The sequence below is a fragment of the Neovison vison genome, chromosome 5, assembly GCF_020171115.1.
Source record: "Neovison vison isolate M4711 chromosome 5, ASM_NN_V1, whole genome shotgun sequence".
Classification (NCBI taxonomy): domain Eukaryota; kingdom Metazoa; phylum Chordata; class Mammalia; order Carnivora; family Mustelidae; genus Neogale; species Neogale vison.
This window is the reverse complement of record NC_058095.1, coordinates 26,110,954-26,128,844: the sequence shown is the minus strand read 5'-3', so window position 1 is coordinate 26,128,844 and position 17,891 is coordinate 26,110,954. Positions and strand designations below refer to the sequence as shown.

Sequence of the window (17,891 nt, the reverse complement as noted above, 5' to 3'; positions counted from 1 at the left end):
GAGGTGGTTGGCCCAATTCATTCCTACTCATGGCTGTCCTTTTCACATCTAGCCTGTATCCCTTCAGATGGCATGGATACTTAGGGCTGCTTTCCCTTAAAGCAGGGCTGGGACAGCACAGGGGGAAATTTGTATCTCTTACTCAGTAACCACAGAATTAGATGTTTTGGGTCTGACATAGTAGTGAGTTCCGTGTCACTGGGAGCATTCAAGCAGAAACTGGCTATTATAGGGAGGATAGTGTGCTTTAGAAATTGAGGGAAATTCAGTACAAGAGTTGTTACTATGTGTCCAGAGTTTGCCTCCATACTGGGATCAGGGCTGGGGAGATGGGAATACATGCTATGGCCCAAGATGGAGAAATCCACATGGCCCACAAAAGCTTGGAACCACAGACCTCTGTCTCGTTAGTGCAGAGCTGCAGCCAACAGAACTAATCAGCAGTTCGGTGGCAGCCGTTTTTCCATCAAACCCATATGCTGTTTCCTGACTTCTTAACGCAGCGTGCTATTTATACCACTAGATCCATTCATTCTTAATGAGCCACGGTTGTGGATTGTAAAATGTTTTATTTTCATACAGGATTGCTCACTGCCCAGAGCCAGCTGTTGCTATGCCACCTTCCTTCTTTCTCTGTTCCTAAGAAATTAGCATTTTGGAAGCTCCTTGGAGCGCTCAGCTGCCCTCTCCCACTCCCTACTCACCAGCCCCCCCCAAATATATCCCCAGCCAGACTCTGGACTTGCCATTTCTGTCACGTTGGCTCAAACATGGCCCATGAACTCCCTGCAGCCTTCGGAGCAGCTGGGAGGGTGTGTTCCTTGCAGGGGGCCAGGCTGGCTGAGGCTTGAAGAAAGAGGCAGAGGATGGCAGAGCAGGAGGGCTTCCATGTTGGGAAGTGGGATGCCATCTGTCCTCTGAGGGTTGGACATTTGCCTGTGTCTGAGGTTGCAACTCGATCTGGCTCGCTGGTTTAAGTTCACTGACAACTTTTTTAAATGTGAAGAATTCTTATTATTTGAAAAGATATGGAATTCTGGCTGTTTTGAACATCAGAAAGTCTGCGGACTGCCCCCTCCCTGGACAAATTGAACAGGCTGAGGCAGCTTCCCTCTTCACACTGGGCATGCTTTCTTGGCTTGGCCGAAGTCCCCACCCCTCCTTGTTGTCTCTTGCCACTATGATTACCACCCTTCCAGCGTTATTAAGAAGAAACTGAAATAGTTCTTGTTTCCGCATCCCTATTAAAAAGAGAGAGCCTAGGAATTAGACCAACAGGAACATCTGTTGCAACAAAAGCGGGCACACTGCTCTGCGGAAATAAATACTCATATCCAGAAATATGATAAATATATCAAAATAAATATCATGCCCAGCCCACCTCACCCACTGACACTGCCAGCTGACCTGTGGAAAGCAGAGCTTGACAGCCTCACATCTGTGCCTCCCCACCCCCAATCCTGGCCCCAGGCTAGGGAAATTAGTTTTTGGAAGTCTTTCTTCCTCTCTGGGCTCGGGTTGCCCCAGGAGTAGGATGGAGATGAGGGGGCCGGGACACTCTGTTGTCTTCCAGCTTTGGTATCTTACTGTTCCAAATCCAAGGGAAGGAAACTTTCTGGAGAAATTTCTGGCAGGTGGTGAAGGAGCTCACAGATCTTACGCTGAGGCTGCCCCTCCCGCAGAGACCAGCCCCATCTCAGCACCGGCCCTGCCCTCCCTGTGCATGCACACACAAGCACACACGTGCAGGATCCCGGGAGCTTTCGAGAAGAGGCTGGAGACACGGTCTTCTGAGTGTCTGAGAGGGCGTCAGGCGTCCCTCACTGCAACCCGTAAACGCCTGACTCCGGTCTGCATGGTGTAGGTCAGCTGTCTGGCTCCAGAAGACCAATCAACGAGAAAGGGTCATTGTGCTGTGTGGAGCTCCCCCCAGCCATTTGGGGAGCTAGATGCCTTCCTTCTCCACAGGCAGGGAAGACCAGGGGGTTGGCGCTCAGCTGGCAGTCTTCCCATGTGGCTGCCATTCCTGCACGCTCTGAGGGCCCGGGGACTGTTTGCCTGAAGGTCTGTGCAGGTGAAAGAGGCTGGCCTCAGGCTTCGGTGCTGAGCAGCCAGATAAAACCAGCAAGGATGGTCGCTGCCAAGGCTTGCTTGCATGGTTTCTCACCGCAGCCTGTGCCAGGCGGGGGGCATTCCTTGTTTCGTGGAATCCCCTGACAGCTGGGGCAGAGTGAGCCATGTCCTACTGTGGTCCCATGTTACAGTAGGGCACCGAGAGGTCAGATAATCTCAGTGTGGACAGAAAGATGCCCTCCGCATTTAGGAAACTCTGCCCTTTCCCTAAATCTCAGGGAAGTAGAGGCCCGGCCACCTTTTTTTGTGGCTGTTTTCAAAGAGAATCCCATGCATACTAATTTGTCCTGACCTTCAGAGCCCTTGGTGAAGCCAAACGCTAGCCTGATGCCAGTGGGTGTGAATGGGGGGGGGGCTTCCCCAGAACAGAAGCCCAAAACTTCAGTGAACTATGGGTTCCCGCTGCTGTGCCCCACCCCTGCCCCAGCAGCACCCCCTGCCCGTCCTGGGCATCCTCCTTGGCTTGGGGATTGACTTCCCAAGAGCAGAAGGTCCTCATTAGCCACACCACAGAGGTCAGGGGCATGGCTGTCCATTCTCATTTGTCCAAGCCCAGTGTCAGCCTCAGCTGATTGGATGATTCCAACTCCAAGGCAAGGTCTTGGGCCTCCTTGTCCCCACTCCCACCCCATCTGAGCCAACCCCGGGGAAGCAGTCAGCCTCTGGCTTCTGTTAATGGAGGTGTGCTGAACTTCCACTTGGGGGGCCTGGGTGGGGCTCCACCGTGTACCATGAAGCACACCCTCTCCAGCCACTCACCTGTGTCACTGCAGAAACCTACAATTCAACTCTGCCCACTCTAGATTTCTCAGCCTCTAGGAACCTGGATGACGTGAATAAACCCAGGCCCGCCTGCCCTGTCCGACACCAGTAAAGCCCAAGGAGATAGCTGTGCCATCATAGGTGAAGGCTGGCCTGGCACATAGGCTGAGCTGATTCCCCACTGCTGGCCCAGGAGCCGCGGCAAGGATAGGAGAATCCATCTACCCAGATTTCCATACAGGATCGGGGGCCAGGCCTCTCCTGCCTCACTTGCTTCTGGGTCCACCTGGGGTTCAGGTAGTCCTGGCAGCCCATCCCCCACACTCAGGCTCTGAGCACAGACCCCATGGCCCTGAGTCTCTGCTCAGGTAGGGGAACTGGAGGGATGAACCCAAAAGCCAAGAAGGCTGGACCCTGAGGGAATGGGAGAGAGAGGCCTGGGGAAAGAAAGAGACACAGACCCAATGACAGATGGGCAGAGATGCTGAGAGATGAGACTGAAGAGTGAGAACCTGACCAAAAACAGAGGAACCAAGGGAAAAAAACCCAGGAAGACCCAGAACACAAAGACACACAAGACATATAAGACAGGAAAGAAAGATAAGAGAAGCAAAGGCAGAGAGAGATTTTTTTTAAAACATCAGCAAAAAAGGAGGTCCAAAGAGACAAAAGACAAAAGCCCAGAGACCCATAGAGACAGAAGGAGAGAGAGCTGTGGTAAGGACAGAAGCAAGGCACATGTTGGATCCCAGCAAAGGCAGGAGATATTCATTCGCTTTGTTTCATCTGTGCTATAAATCAGCAGCAATACCCGCCAGAGAGAAATAGTGCAGAGCACACCCAAAGCCAGACCTCACCCCTAAGTGCCTGAGCCTGAAACCTTTCTGTTGAGCCAGCGGGGCTGTCCAGGCCCAAAGAAGTCCACTGCCTGGGCTTTGCCTTTCCTGTTCTCTGTCAGGGATACAAGACACACCCTAGCCCCAGCATTTCTGTCCCAGCGTTTGTGTCTAAACTCTGCCTGGTTTTAAATTCCACCTCTTCCAAGAAGCCTTCCCTGACTTCCCTTCTTCTTGAACACTCTGCCTCTGCAGAGAGTATCACGTTTACTCTGGAGAGCGCTGTTCTTATCTTCCATCCTCCGCCTCCCATTCTATCTGGAGCTCCTCCACCAAGGGCAGGACCACAGGATTTCAATGCTGGCGACCACATCACTATTGATTTGAGGATTTGTCTTCATTATCCAGCGCCTCCTGTCTGTGAGCCCAAAGAAAGGAGTTAATTAAAATCAATGATGAAGGAACAAGCAAGCACAGGAAACTCTCCACTCCCCAACTCTCAGTTCCCAGCTTCGTCTGTGCTGTCCCTACTGATGTCCCTGGTGGCACCCCAGACGGGAGACCAAGGAAGAAGGCCTCCCTGAGTACCATATGCTCACCCCGCTCTCTGAGGTTATCCTGTGATATTTCCACCTCACAGATGAGGAAACGAAGCTCAGGGCAGTCAGGGACCTGGCAAGCAAAGGTCACAGATCTCCTGACTCTGAGGTCTGGGAGAGAGAGAGGTGGGCTCTGTCCCTTTCTGGCTTCCCAGGATCTATCCCTATGAGGACAGGTTCCCCTGGACTTGGATTTTTTTGTTGTTGTTGTTTTAAATATTTTATTTATTTATTTGACAGGCAGAGATCACAAGTAGGCGGAGAGGCAGGCAGTGAGAGAGGAGGAAGCAGGCTCCCTGCTGAGCAGAGAGCCTGATGCGGGGCTCGATCCCAGGACCCTGGGATCATGACCTGAGCCGAAGGCAGAGGCTTTAACCCACTGAGCCACCCAGGTGCTCCTGGACTTGGATTTGAAAGAAGAGCAGACTGTGTGTGAACAGTGCCTCAGGCCCGCCACCCATCATCTCCTGCCCAGGGCCTACCCACCCCATGTTTGCGACAATCAGCCTCTGACCGCCCCCCACCCCATCTGTCTGTCCCTGGCTCAGGCTGAGGCCACCAGCAGCCTGGCTTGGCCCACCTGAGTGTCCTTCAAGAAGGGAGGAGGCTGTGAGGAGGCGCCTGCTGGGTCCACCCCTTCTGGAACTGGAGCTGGCTCGTCACACCTTGCTGACCACCATCCAGTCCTACTGTCTCTATTCACTGCTGCATCCTCTCCTGGGGAGGATTTTCCAGGAAGCGGGCCGGTATTTCCTGCGTGTCTGCTTGACCCAAATCTCAGTGCTGGAGGCCGAGGAAAGGAGGCAGATGCGGATTTTGAGACGGGGCCCTGACCTCAAGCGGTTCCTGGTACAGTTGGGGGAATCAAGACAGTCATTCATAGGAAAAGAAATGCAATGCCGGGCAGTGTCTGAGGGGCCTGGAGAGCTGCCCCAGCAGTCATAGGGAGAGTGAGGAAGGGCCTGTCTCCCATTTCCCCTCCCCGCAGGGCCGAAGACACTTTTCAGCAGAGGCACAATTTAGCTGGGCTTCTGGGGGGATGAACTGGAATTGAATTTTTAAAAAATATTTACAGGCCTGCATAGCTTGTTGAACTTGCAGTGCCTTTTGTCCTACTCGATCTTATTTCCTCGGGGTTGCTCTTGTCTCTGTTTCACAGAGGAGAAGATTGAGGCTCAGGGAGATGAAGGTCTTTGCCCAGGAGTGTCCAAGGCAGGGCCAGGACTCAAGCCTGGATGTGGGGAGGGAGCTAGAAGTCTGTCACTCACATCACAGTGCCTGCCTCTGACAGTTTCTCTGGAGAGAAACCCAGAAAGCGTGCGTTGGGAAGACAGCGGAGGAGCTGGCTGGCCTTGAGGGGAGGACTCCTGAGGGAGCAGAGCACGGAGGGCAAGGGCAGACTGGTGGGTGCCCTGCCTGCTGGGAGGGGAGGAAAGAGCAGAGGTCTCAGAAGGAACTAGGCCTCGGCTCAAATCCTAGCCCAGCCTGCAAATGGCCTCTGAAACATCTCGTCCCTCTGGCACAACCTAGGAATCCACGTCCCCCTCCCCCAGAGAAGGTGAGTCCACCCCTGTGAGGTTGGTCCTGGCACCAAACACAGTAAGGCCAGTCCTGCAGCGGGTGGTGTGGAAGTTGAGTTCCGGAAGAGTCCCTCAAGCAAAAGGCCCCTCCCATGTGCCAGATTCTGCCTGTGTTACCATGTGAATGCTCACAAGAAAGCCAGAAAAGGACCCAGCAGAACCAGTGCCCCTTCACCACCCCATACCTCCCCCCTGCGACCACCAGACAGAGCCCCAGACTTGGGAGGCCCCTCAGTGGGATTTCAGGCTGCAGGCCCCGCCCTCTTTGTGGGAGATACAGCTTCTCTCCTGTCCCAGTGGGGATAATTCCGCTGCTGCCCTCTGCAGCCTGGTAGGCAGGGTAAGGCTAATTGGGGACGTCTATGCATTCCCCGGGGCCTTCTCATCTTCCCTTTACATTAAAAAAAATTATTTTGGTTTTAGTATGCAAAATTTTCCACCATCTGCTTTGCCTTGGCAGAATGTTTGCTGAAAATATCTCTCTTCCTCTCTAATTCCCATCATTTCTGGGGGCTTTGGAAGCCTCCAAGTGGAACAGCAGCAGCTCGCTAGTGCCTCCCAGGCTCACGGGCTGTTCTTGTGCCAGCAGGCGGATGTTGTGGCCCAGAAGTCCCATCTCCCCACCTCTCAGCCAGAGAAGGACCCTGGGGGCCCTCCACCAAAGAAACACAGCCGACCTGAGGTTGAATCCTAGGGTTCAGACTGAAGAGCTGTCCAGGTTGGTCTCTTTGTGTGATAAAGCCCTGAGAAATGCCCAGGGCCACAAAGAGAGGGGGTAGCCGAGAAGAGCCAGGAACTATGTCCCCGCCGAATCCCAGTGCAGTACTTGGAGGTCAAGTGGCCAGCATCCTGCCTGTCGCCTGGACCATGCCAGGCAAGGTGTCTTCACAGGACAGCAGCTGCTCCACGTGTCCTTTGAGGCAGTCAGGAAAGACTTTCCAAAAGGGAAAACTTCCCCCCACCTTCATGTACCAAAACTCTGAGTTTCCATGGTGACAGTCAAATTGCAAATCCATCCAAGAGTGAGCCGGGGAAAAAGAAAAAGCTGGCCTGTCCCCAGAGAAGCTAGCCACTGCTAAGGATGAGAGCTGAGCAGAGTGGGGCAGCCCTTCTGGGGCATGATGGGAAAATCTCAGGGATGCCAGCTCCCCCAGCAGAGGGTCCTGGGTCTAGGGCCGCTGGGGTGGGGGAGGCCCTCCTTCCTCCCTGCCTTCTGGCAGAGCCCAGGTGAGTCCATTTGGTGACTCCTCCTTCTCCTTGGGCAGATGAGTGGGACCGTCTTGTCCCTAGTGCTTTCCCATCTTCGATCTGAAAAATCAGGCGTGGGCTGAACACAAGCACTCATCAACAAGCCATCTTAGACTGTCTTGGGGGAATTAGAAGGGAAAAATCAGCCTTCAGACACACAGAGTGTTTTGTTGAGGATGGAAAAGCAAGGGCCAAAAGATTTATGAGCCTAAAAGCTTCTTTAATAGACCTGGAAGATTTACGATCACAGCTGCTATGCGGAGAGAAAGGTGGCAATCGGCAGTCGAATGGCAGATTAGCCAAGATTTAGGTTTTATGGCGACAGTCAGAGGGGGAGGAGAAAGAAAAACTTCCTCCCCTGCTGCAGGAAGAATGTTGGGGTACATAGTGTTTGCCCTGGGTCCTGTCCAGGTACATTCTCAGCAGTGTCTTCTTGGTGTGTTTCTTTCCCACCGACAGTAAATCCCAAGGCCAGATGTGGACACTACTAGCTTCCTTCGGTTTCTTTGTTTCAAGTAGAGTTTATTACAGTGGATTAGAATGGGATTGGGTTTGCACTACCAAGACCTCTAAGCTGAGGTCTGGCCCCAGTTCAGAGTTCCAGACACAATGAGCCAGGGAGGCATGGCCTAGGGGGATGAGTCTTGTCGACTGGCTGGTTCCCTGCCCTGTGACACCTTTGTGAGCTCAGTTGTCATCTGGAACTGTTTCCCCTTTCCATGGCTATGGCGATTTGAGGTCTGTAAAAGGAGACAAAGAACAAGTCAACCGCCTAACTTGCCTAGCTTGAGGAGGACTTATTTTTTTGTAGAACTTGAACAACCTGGGCACGTGGGACTAGGCAACATGGTGCCCAGACCTGGCCTCTAAGTTTGGGATGCTTGGGACAAGACCCACCCCTCACAACAAAATCTGCTCCCCTGGTGTAACACGAGACTGTCTTCTTGCAATTTAAGCTCACTCTGGGACCTGCTTGACCCAACACTGCATGTGCAGATGACAGGCCAGGGAGGAGGGTGAAGGAGCAGGATAAATGAGCTTGCCACCAAAACCTGAGTCTGAGACACCTTCTCCCATCGTTTCCTTCTCCAGAAGCCTAAGTAAGATTGGGCAGGATGGGGACACCTGGGTGGCTCAGTCGTTAAGCATCCAGCTGTTGGTATTTTGCTCCCTTGGTCACCTACACAGTAGCGCAAAAGGACCCCGGTATTGTTTCAACACTGGAGAGCTGCCTGTTCCCCCCTGCCCCAGCCCCAGGCTCACTCCCCTCTGGCCCCAGAATTATGAAGATTGACCATAGGGGAGACAGAGCATTCCAAGTCAAGAAGAATGACTACATTATGCATAAGCAGAGACTCAGGGAAGCCATTTGGAAATCAACCCCAGCTCTCCTCAGGGACTCCCCTCTGCTTAATAGGCTGCCAGTCCCTCTTCTATTGGGAGGACACCACCCTCCCTGATTTCTTTGCAGCTGCCCCAAGGGAGACCTGGGGAGCTGCTCTCAGCCTCCTGCCCACCCCCCACTCCCTTTGTCCAGGGACCCCCAGGGCAGATGCCTCATCTGTCACCAAGTGAGTCAAAAATATGTCAATGCTTACAAAACCAACACCCGTGAGGTCCTGTAGATGGAGTCATGATCAAAGACACCCCATCTGGGACCTGCAAAGCAGCTGCAGAATAAATCAGGCCTTTGCACTTCTCAAATACTATAAAGGGGCATATAGACCCCCAGCCCCTCCGAAACCCAGGCTACATCACAAAAGCCTGCAAAGCCAAACCAGAACTCTTTTTCTGGGGAAGGCCAGGAGGGAAAGAGAGCAGAAAAGGCAAAAAATCCTTGAGCAGCTAGAGGAAGGAAAAGCTGGGAACAGTCACATTAGCATCACTGTTGTCCCACCCACTGGGTCAGGCTGTGCGCAAGAAGTGCTCCAGCCTCATTCACCAGTGCACTTTGGCCCTGCCCCCCAGGATCCCAGCAGTCTGCTGGGGAAGCACATGCACACACACACACACACACACACACACGTATGCACACACATGCACACTGAAAGCAGACAGTGGCTATAGCAGAATACCTAGAGCATTCAGCCAGCCGGTCTCAGGTGAGAGGGAAGTCTCCCTGGAGGAGACAGGCGCCTGGCTGGCTCAGTCGGTACAGCGTGGGACTCTTGACCTTGTACGTTAGAGCCCAACGTTGGGTGTGGAGATTACTAAAAGAACAAATCAGTAAACAAAAAGTACCCAGGAGAAGAGGCGCGGGCAGGGAATTCTGAGCAGTAGGAAGTGAGTTGCTGGAGGAGGTACTAACCGGCAGTTTGGTAAGAACCCAGTCGTGTGGAGAAGCCTGAGTAAGATTGGGCAGGATGGGGGCGCCTGGGTGGCTCAGTCATTAAGCGTCTGCCTTTGGCTTAGGTCATGATCCGGGGGCCTGGGATCGAGCCCTGCATTGGGCTCCCTGTTCAGCAGGGAGTCTTTCTCTCTCTCTGCTGCTGCCCAGCTCATGCTCTGTCTCTTTCTTTCTAATAAATAAATACGATCTTAAAGAATGAAAGGGTAGGCTAGGATGTTCATGTTAGCTGGAGCATTCCCCTCCGTGCCAAGAGAGGTGCCCACAGGTGGGGCCCTGGTGGGAAGCGAGTGTAGGAGTCCGGACTGGAGACACGGAGGTTTGGAGCTAAGCAGGCGACCATGGTGAGGAGGCCACTGGTTGGAGAACCGCTCAGTAGGCAAAGCGGGCAGAATGTGGGGATGGGGAGAGGGAAGAGTCAAGCAGTCATCAGGACTTCTTCCCGAAGCACCTGTGTGCCAGACGCTCTGCCAAGGCCGCACGGGGTAGAGAATCTCCTAGAGCTGGAATGGTTGGCCAGCTCCATCCCTCCGGTTGCCAGATTCAGTGACCTGTGACTCCTTTTGCTAAAGGCACAAAGGCTTTCCAGAAGGCCCTAGAAGCTCCATGGCCTGGGTCCTCCTGCGGCTGCTCTGTACCCCAGGGGATTTCACTGCCTGACCACTGTCCTTCCTGCAGGATGCTGACGCTGGCTCAGTGCTTTCCCCTGCACACAGCTCCACAGGGAGCCTGACCCATCACATGAAGCCTCTCAGCCACCCTGGGCATGGACTGACTTGATTTCCAATCTTGTCACCCACCCCACCCCATGGGTCTCTGGGACTCGGAGCTTTTGGGCAGTCGTGCTCTCTGGGCAGCTGACACTGTGCCGGGCCGAGTGCCCAGCCTCTCCTCCCGTTCTTCCGGACCCAGCACGTTGCCCTCCCTGGCAAGGCACATGGACTCACACCCCATCCACCGAGTCAGTGCCCCGTGAGAGTGGTGTACCCATGACCCCAGACCTTCTGTGCTGTGTGGTACTTGGTATGAGGATGACATCACCTAATTAAATGTTACGTAAACTGCTGGAAAGAGCCAGGAAAAGACAGAGTTGTTTCATTAAAACCAGGACTTCCGAAAGTCTTGAGAGAAGCGACGTTGCTTAAAAAAGCTATTGAATCAGGTGTGGGCAGGACAACTGTAAAAAGCAAGAGAAAGAAATGGAAAAGCAGAGAAGGATCATGCACTCATCCCGCTTTGCTAATGTCTTTAAGCTATGCTCCAGTGTAGAGACCCCGTGCCTGGGGAGAACAGACACTGCCATACAGACACAGCTTAGACACAAAAGACCCTGTGGGCCCGATCTCAAAGGAGTCCCCCAGTCCCTCCATCAAAAGATGGGTGAATGGGTATACATTTCTATGCTTAAAATTAAAATAGAATGTTTAATCTATGAATATATCCGGTATTATGACTCCCACTGTTGATCCACTGGCCAAATGTGGTGCCATGTAGTCCAGAAAAGAAGGTTTCTACCACAGCAGGTGTTTGCCGGGAGCACTCCATCTCCTCCCCTCTCCTGGGACTCCAGCCCCACCAGCCCAGCTCCCGTCTGTGTTCACAAGACCCCACTGTACATTCCTGGATGAACTGGGACGAGTGCCCAGGCCTGCCGGCTCCCATTTCATTTCTCCCAGTAAAATCAGAGTGGTTGCAGACACAGAGGGGTAGAGCCATCCTGCCAGGGAGTGACCCCAGCCCTCCCACTTAGCACCTTGGGCAAGTGCCTTGGCTTCCTCACCTGCAAGCCCCGTGTTCGGGGTTGTCCAGAAGCCTGAGCAAGCTAGCAGCTGTCAAGTGCCTGGAGTGCTCTATAAGGGTTGGCGAGGACCGGATATTTTGTACCTGTAACACAGCCTCAGCACAAGGGAGAGGGGCGTGGCCTTACACCCTGAGTGTAGCCGGGGGCACGTCTCAGAGCTGTTGTGCCTGCAACCCAAGGGGATAATCGGCTTCTACCAGAGCAAGAGGATCCCGAGTCTGCCAGTGGGACAGGGTCACCTATGGAGACAGCCAGCTATAGGGAGGTAAGCCTGAGGCCCAGCCTCTTCACGCCAGCACTCACCTCTTTGGCTGACAGAACGGAGTACCCTGCCATTCCGCTCCTCAGGCCACTGTTTCTGTATCCCAAACACAAGGACCAGCCAAGGTTCCATGCCAGTTTGTCCCGACAGAAGGGAGGCCTGCCCCAGGCCCTCTGTCTGATGTGCCTACTGGTAGTGACCAGGAAGGGTAACCTCTCATGCTGGTGTCTGTTCTTTCCAGTGGTTTCCAGTGACAGTGACAGTGACTCAGATCTCAGTGCCTCTAGCCTGGAGGACAGACTTCTTCTGACAGGGGTCAGGGAGCCCACAGGTGCCAAGCCCTTCGGGGAAGCAGGTAAGCAGAACAAGGACACTGCTTGTTCCTGAAGCCCCTGGTGCCGATGGCATGGCTGCTTCCTCAGCTCGTGGCCACCCAGCTGGTGTCTGTGGAACTGCTCTTGGCAGGGGAGGAGGGGGGGCGTGGGGCTGGGATGACCAGAAGCTAAGCATTAGCTTCTCTGTAGAGCGGGACATAGAGGAGACCCAGATGGATTGGCAGGGGTGAAGGGAGGATGGCGGATCTAGCACACCTGCCTGCATACCTGGATTCCCCCCTAGGCTCCCAGCGAGCATTCCCAGGGTGAGATTTTTGTTGTCTCATGAGTGATAAGATCTGTGAACATCAGGTAGAAAGTGCCTTGGTCTAGCTCGGCTCTGCCGTGAAATCACGGTGGGGCCCTGATTAATACATATCTTTACCTCTTGGGCCTCTGTCTCCCAGAGCTTGTGGTCCCCAAAGTGTTTTCTGAGTTTGACCTCTCTGAGCTGGCCTCTATGACCTTGTCATATGAAAGAGAGTTAATGGAGCCTGGAGGCTACTGCAGAGAAGACCTGGGGGCACACTTTTCTTTCCTTTAAACCCACAGAGGGCCTTCCTGGGAAAAGGACCAGGTCAGTTAGAATTACTCCAGAGGGTAGAAAACTGGGGTATTTGAAAAACATTTCAGGGAGGCTGATTTTAAGGCTGAGCTTTATAATAACTGTCCCAAACTGAAAGGACATGCCTCAGGGTGTTGTCCTGGGACCAAGGTGGGGTGATCTGCCAGTGCCAATATGGAGGAAATTCCCGATGGGGATGGCAGTTCAGGCTGGATCAGAGCCGGCAGATGCCTGGCATGCACATTTCCACTTCTGCTCCAGTGCCCCTAACAGACATTACTAGTCGATCTCAGGACTCTCCCACAGAGCCTGATATGGCCTCAGAAGCCTCCTCAGCACACTGTTCCAAGTGGTCTATTACCAGTAGGTGGAGACCACACAGGAGACGACACTGGTTTCTGGACTAGACAATCTCTGAGCCCTCTCAGTCTAAAGAGTCTAACTTAGAAGAGTGTGAAGAACACTCACCTGCCGGCCTTGGTTTCTGGGGAAGATTTTATACGCCCCCGCACCCCCCACCCCCCACAGAGCACTGAACCCTGCCTCATACCAGCTCTCAGCCATGACCAAGGGAGTGTGGTAGGTAGGAAGAAATGGAGCACAGAGTAGTACAGGCCTCACCTCTGTGCTCTCTGCTTGGCCATGAGGTAACAGCTATACGTAAGGGAAGAGTACTTAGTTAATAAAGGCAGCAATTAATAACACCACTGGGGGGCCCCGGGGGGTTCTTCAGTTGGGCGTCTGCCTTCCTTCCACTCAGGTCATGATCCCAGAGTCTGGGGATTGAGTCCCGCATCAGGCTCTCTGCTCAGCAGGGAGCCCGCTTCTCCCTCTCCCACTGCCCCTCCCCCAACATGTGTGCTTGCTCTCTCTTGCTCATGCTCTCTCTCTCTCTCTCAAATAAATAAATAGAGTCTAAAAAAAAACCGAAAACAAACACTGGGGAGCACCCGGCTGGGTCAGGCCATAGAACATGTGACTCCTGATCTCAGGGTCAAGTTCAAGCCCCATGTTGGTGTAGAGACTACTTAAATAAACAAACAAACTTTTAAAAAAATCCCATTGAGTTAATGAATATGTACACCCTTCCCCCTCAATCGGTGAAGGCAGGAAAAACTCATCATTGCTAGTTTTCATGCTGGTGACTTGTTCCTTGCTGAACCCACCTGAAGGCCTAGGCAGTGACCTTTGTATATCCTGGACCAGCCAGTACTGGTCAGAGGGCAGGGTCTCCTGAGAACATGGCAGCTATGTGGGGCAGCAGGTAAGGGACTATGAGCAGACAATCCCACAGACACCTAGCACAGTTCCAAATGAGAGGATTTTATTTTATTTTTTTAAAGGTTATTTTTATTTTTATTTTTTATTTATTTGACAGAAAGAAATCACAACTAGGCAGAGAGGCAGGCAGAGAGAGGGGGAAGCAGGCTCCCTGCCGAGCAGAGAGCCCGATGTGGGGATTCGATCCCAGGACCCTGGGATCATGACCCAAGCCAAAGGCAAAGGCTTTATCCCATTGAGCCACCCAGGCACCCCAAGAAGATTTTATTTTTTTACCTATTTTTAAGTAGACCGTGCTCAGCGTGGAGCCCAACATGGGGCTTGAACTCATGACTGTGAGATTGAGACCTGAGCTGAGATCAAGAGTCAGACGCTCAACCAACTGAGCCACCCAGACGCCCCCAAACTGAAATTTTAGATCAACTCCTTATCAGGCTGAGATTATCCCCATCTCAGTTCATGGTCCCTTGCAGGTGGCAGCATGGAGTCCCCCAAGATGGGGCCCCCCCACCGGCCCAGCCCCCTCTCCGGGAGCCAGAGCAGCCTGGCCAGTGAGACTGGGACCAGCTCTGCAGACCCGCAGGGCACCTCACCCTGGCCAGACCCGAAGAGCCCCGGTGAGTACCAGGCTGCTCCTTCTAACACACCCATCTCTCCCTTTTCTGCTTCCCCATGGTCCTCCTTCCTCACTCAGTCCACCCAAACCACAGTGCTAGGTGACGTTCGCAATTCTCTGTTTATTGAGCGTGTGCCGGGCACGGGGGATCCAAGGTGAGCCAGACCCCTCTCCTGCCTGCAGTGAACCAACCCGGGCAACTTGGGAGCCTCATGCAGTGGGTTCAGGCAGTGTGAGGGACCTTGGTTCTGCCCCCAGTCTCCTTCAAGAAAGAAGCCCCAGCTGGACTTGGCACCTCTGGGCCAGGAGCCGTGGGCACGTGGCCCATGCATTCATCAGCTGGTAGCTGACCCCCCCCCCGCCGCCCTGCCCAGTAGGGACTCTCCCACAGGCTGTGTGTACTGGCAGCTGCCCCCGCCACACTGGGAAGCCTTGTGGGAGCTCTCATCCTTTCCCTGTCTTCCCTCCTACCCTTTCTCCTGCCTTGATGGTGCCAAGAAGCTACAGGAAAGGGTATTTAAGAGAGGGCCCAGGTGAGCAGATCTCTGGAGAGGGAGGCCCCGTGGCTGTGTATGTGGAGTGTACCCTCTCCCCTCCTCCTGAAATCCCCCGCAGAGGACAGTCTGGAATCAGCCACGTTTTAGTCCCAGCCGTGCCACCCACAGACACGTGAACCTGGGCAAACCATCAGATTCAGCCATATGAAATTGCCTCTTTATAGATCAAAAATAGTCAGATGTTGGCATCGATATGACTCAATCTAATATTTGATCTCTCTGCACCCAGTTCCATGATTGCTAATGTGGGGACCATGCTGTGTTCCTCGTGGGGCTGGGGGTGGGTGGGAGAAATGCAACATTCTTGTGCAGTGCGTCCCCTAAGTAGGTCTTCAGCAGATAGCCAGTAAGGCTATCTGTGTGTCCCAGGGCATAGAAGGGGCCCCAGGGCTTGCGGAACAAGCTGGGGGAAGTTTTGCATTACCACACCATTCCCAAAGTTCAGGCTGTCGCCGGGGAGGGATCCAACCTCTGCTCACCCTATAGTGGCCTTTTTTTTCCTCTCCCCTAAAGGCAAAAGGCCTGCCTGGGCAATTCCCCGTTGCTGACACGACCTCCGAAGGGCCCGCCTGCCTGCCCCAGCAGAGACATGTTTGGTGCACGGAGCAGATTTTGCAGTGGAGGAGTTCGAGAGAGAAAGCGAGCTGGGAGGGTCTGGTGAGCAGTCTGGAGCCCTCAGCTGGCCAGTCCTGTCGGACGTGACCTCCGACTCAACCAACCAGTGTTTGGGGGGCTGAGTCTCCTTCCCCCCACTCAGTGCCTTTCTGCCCCCTTCTTCCCTGGGAGCCCTCCTCCCTCCCCCCACCACAGCCATCCCACTCAGCCCTGACCTTTATTTATTGCCCTTCCCTTGCACCCTCCCCCAGTCTACCTCCATATTCATTTTAAGTTTGGTCTTGTCTTGGGGTGGGCCGGAAGGGCCTGCAGACCGGCCTTATGGGGCCCTCCCATATGCACTGCAGCAGGCACTGGGCTGGGCTTTCTCCTATTAATGGAAGAAGAACCCAGCCCTGAACATTGCCCTTCAAAGCTGAGCTTGGGCCCTAGAGATGAGCAGTGGGTCCTAGAGGGTGCAGGGTGAGAGGCTTGCCCACCCTTCCGCCTCCCGAGGGCTCTGGAAGCAGGAGCAGCACCCTCCCTTGGCTCAAGATTGGCTCAGGTGCTGCTGTCGAATGCTGGCCCTTGCTTGGGTTTCTGGGGAGCCCTCTGATGGCCTCCCCAGGTTCTGCTCAGTCTCTCTCCAGCTCGTGGAGCCTGGAAGGGCTCTGGGGGATATGGTGAATTGCCTCATTGAAGAGCAGTCTTCAGCTGCATCCCCAGCTGGGGGACAAGTCTCCCCTAAGCCTTTAAAATTCACTCCTCTTCAGTGGCTTCGGTTGGGCATGAAAAATAATTTAGACGGTGAACAAATGCTTCTGGAAAACCCTTCCCTGAAGACAGAGCTTGAGAGAGAGAATGTGTGTGTGTGTGTGTGTCTGTGTGTGTGTGTGTGTGTGTGTGTGTGGTGGTGGTGGTGGTATCCTCATCTCTCCATCCGGCCACTCTCCCACTGCCCTGTACTTCTGTTCCTTGAAGGGCCTTCTCTCCGGGCTCTCAAGCACCCACCATTAGCTTTTTTGCCCTTGCCGCTGGCAGATAGTAAAAAGACATACTGTTTCTCTGTGACAAGTTATGCTTCAAAATTTGTAACAATAAAGATTAGAATTTGCATTGAGCCAGTGTGTGGCCCCAAAGACCACAGTCACTTGTGTTTCTGAGACGCATCAATAGAGAAATGGTTGGAGAAGAATGTAGCATGTTGCCTGCAGTGAAAAGAATGAGCTCAATCTCTGGGTGGTAGAACTCACAACCCTCATGTTGAATGGAAAAACAAGGCCATTTCTGCTTAGAAAAAAAATTTCAATATACATACAAATAATCAAAATGAGTTGTATGAACTTTTTTTAAAGCTTTTATTTATTTATTTGACAGAGACACACACAGCAAGAGAGGGAACACAAGCAGAGGGAGTGGGAGAGGGAGAAGGAGATTCCCCGCTGAGCAGGGAGCCCGATGCGGGACTCGATCCCAGGACCCTGAGATCATGACCTGAGCCATAGGCAGATGCTGAACAACTGAGCCACCCGGGTGCCCCAGAGTTATAAGTACTTCTGTGCACAGATGTGAAAATGCTTGTAAAATGGACAGGGACTTGTGGTTCAATAGAGAAGACTGAACACATTTTTATTTCTTCTTACCCCCAAGCTCCACCAGGACGACCTAAAGGAGTGAAGTGGCATAAATTATAAAGCCCTAAAGGAGAGGAGAGGGATGGCAACAGAGAGGAGAGGTCTGGGAATTTTGGGAGTTGGAAGATACACTGTCAGCTTCCCCAGCTCCCCAAAATGTCTCCAAGGGAGAAAGCCAGCCATGAACAAGCCCATTTGCTTTGCAGAATCTGCCGAATTCTCAGAACTCGGAGAGGCCAGGTGTCCCTAAGGTGAAAGTTAGGATGGGTATGAAAATAGTATTGTTGGGAAGATGTTAGATCCCCAAGTCCCTTCTCATAGCCCACATGGCCCTTTCCTGACCCTGGTAGACCCTAGAAGACCCAGGTTTACTGCTGGCCAAGAGTGCACTAGAAGGATTTGGGACTGGGGACCCCAAGCCCAGCCAAAGACTGGAGTGAGGCAGTGGTTAATGGAGAGACTCTCCAGCCCCTTCCCCACTAACAGCTGGCTTATTCTCCACCCACCTGCCTCCAAGGCAAGATGTTATTCAGCCTGTCACTGGGGAATGAACTGAAAAAGTTGACAGATCCTAATGTTGGCGATTTCCCTTCTCTGCCCAGTCACCCCCGTGAGGCCCCTTGTATGCAGGCCCTGCCCACATGTACAGTTTCTAGTAGCTTGGCTGTGTGGCCCTCAGCTGGAACAGGCAGAGGTGCCAAC

At 53.3% G+C, this 17,891-nt stretch overlaps 1 protein-coding gene across 3 annotated transcripts in view; it reads left to right on the top strand.

Annotated features, from left to right (window-relative positions):
- The window catches only part of RPH3AL (rabphilin 3A like (without C2 domains)), a 141,890-nt gene extending 125,215 nt beyond the window's left edge, over nt 1-16,675 (top strand). For all 3 annotated transcript variants that reach the window (XM_044248196.1, XM_044248197.1, XM_044248195.1), the window contains 3 exons: nt 11,810-11,923; nt 14,262-14,405; nt 15,475-16,675. In XM_044248196.1, the coding sequence (XP_044104131.1) occupies nt 11,810-11,923; nt 14,262-14,405; nt 15,475-15,509 (293 nt within the window). In that variant the 3' untranslated portion in view covers nt 15,510-16,675. The remainder of the gene's footprint in view (nt 1-11,809; nt 11,924-14,261; nt 14,406-15,474) is intronic.
- Nucleotides 16,676-17,891: the final 1,216 nt, after the last annotated feature.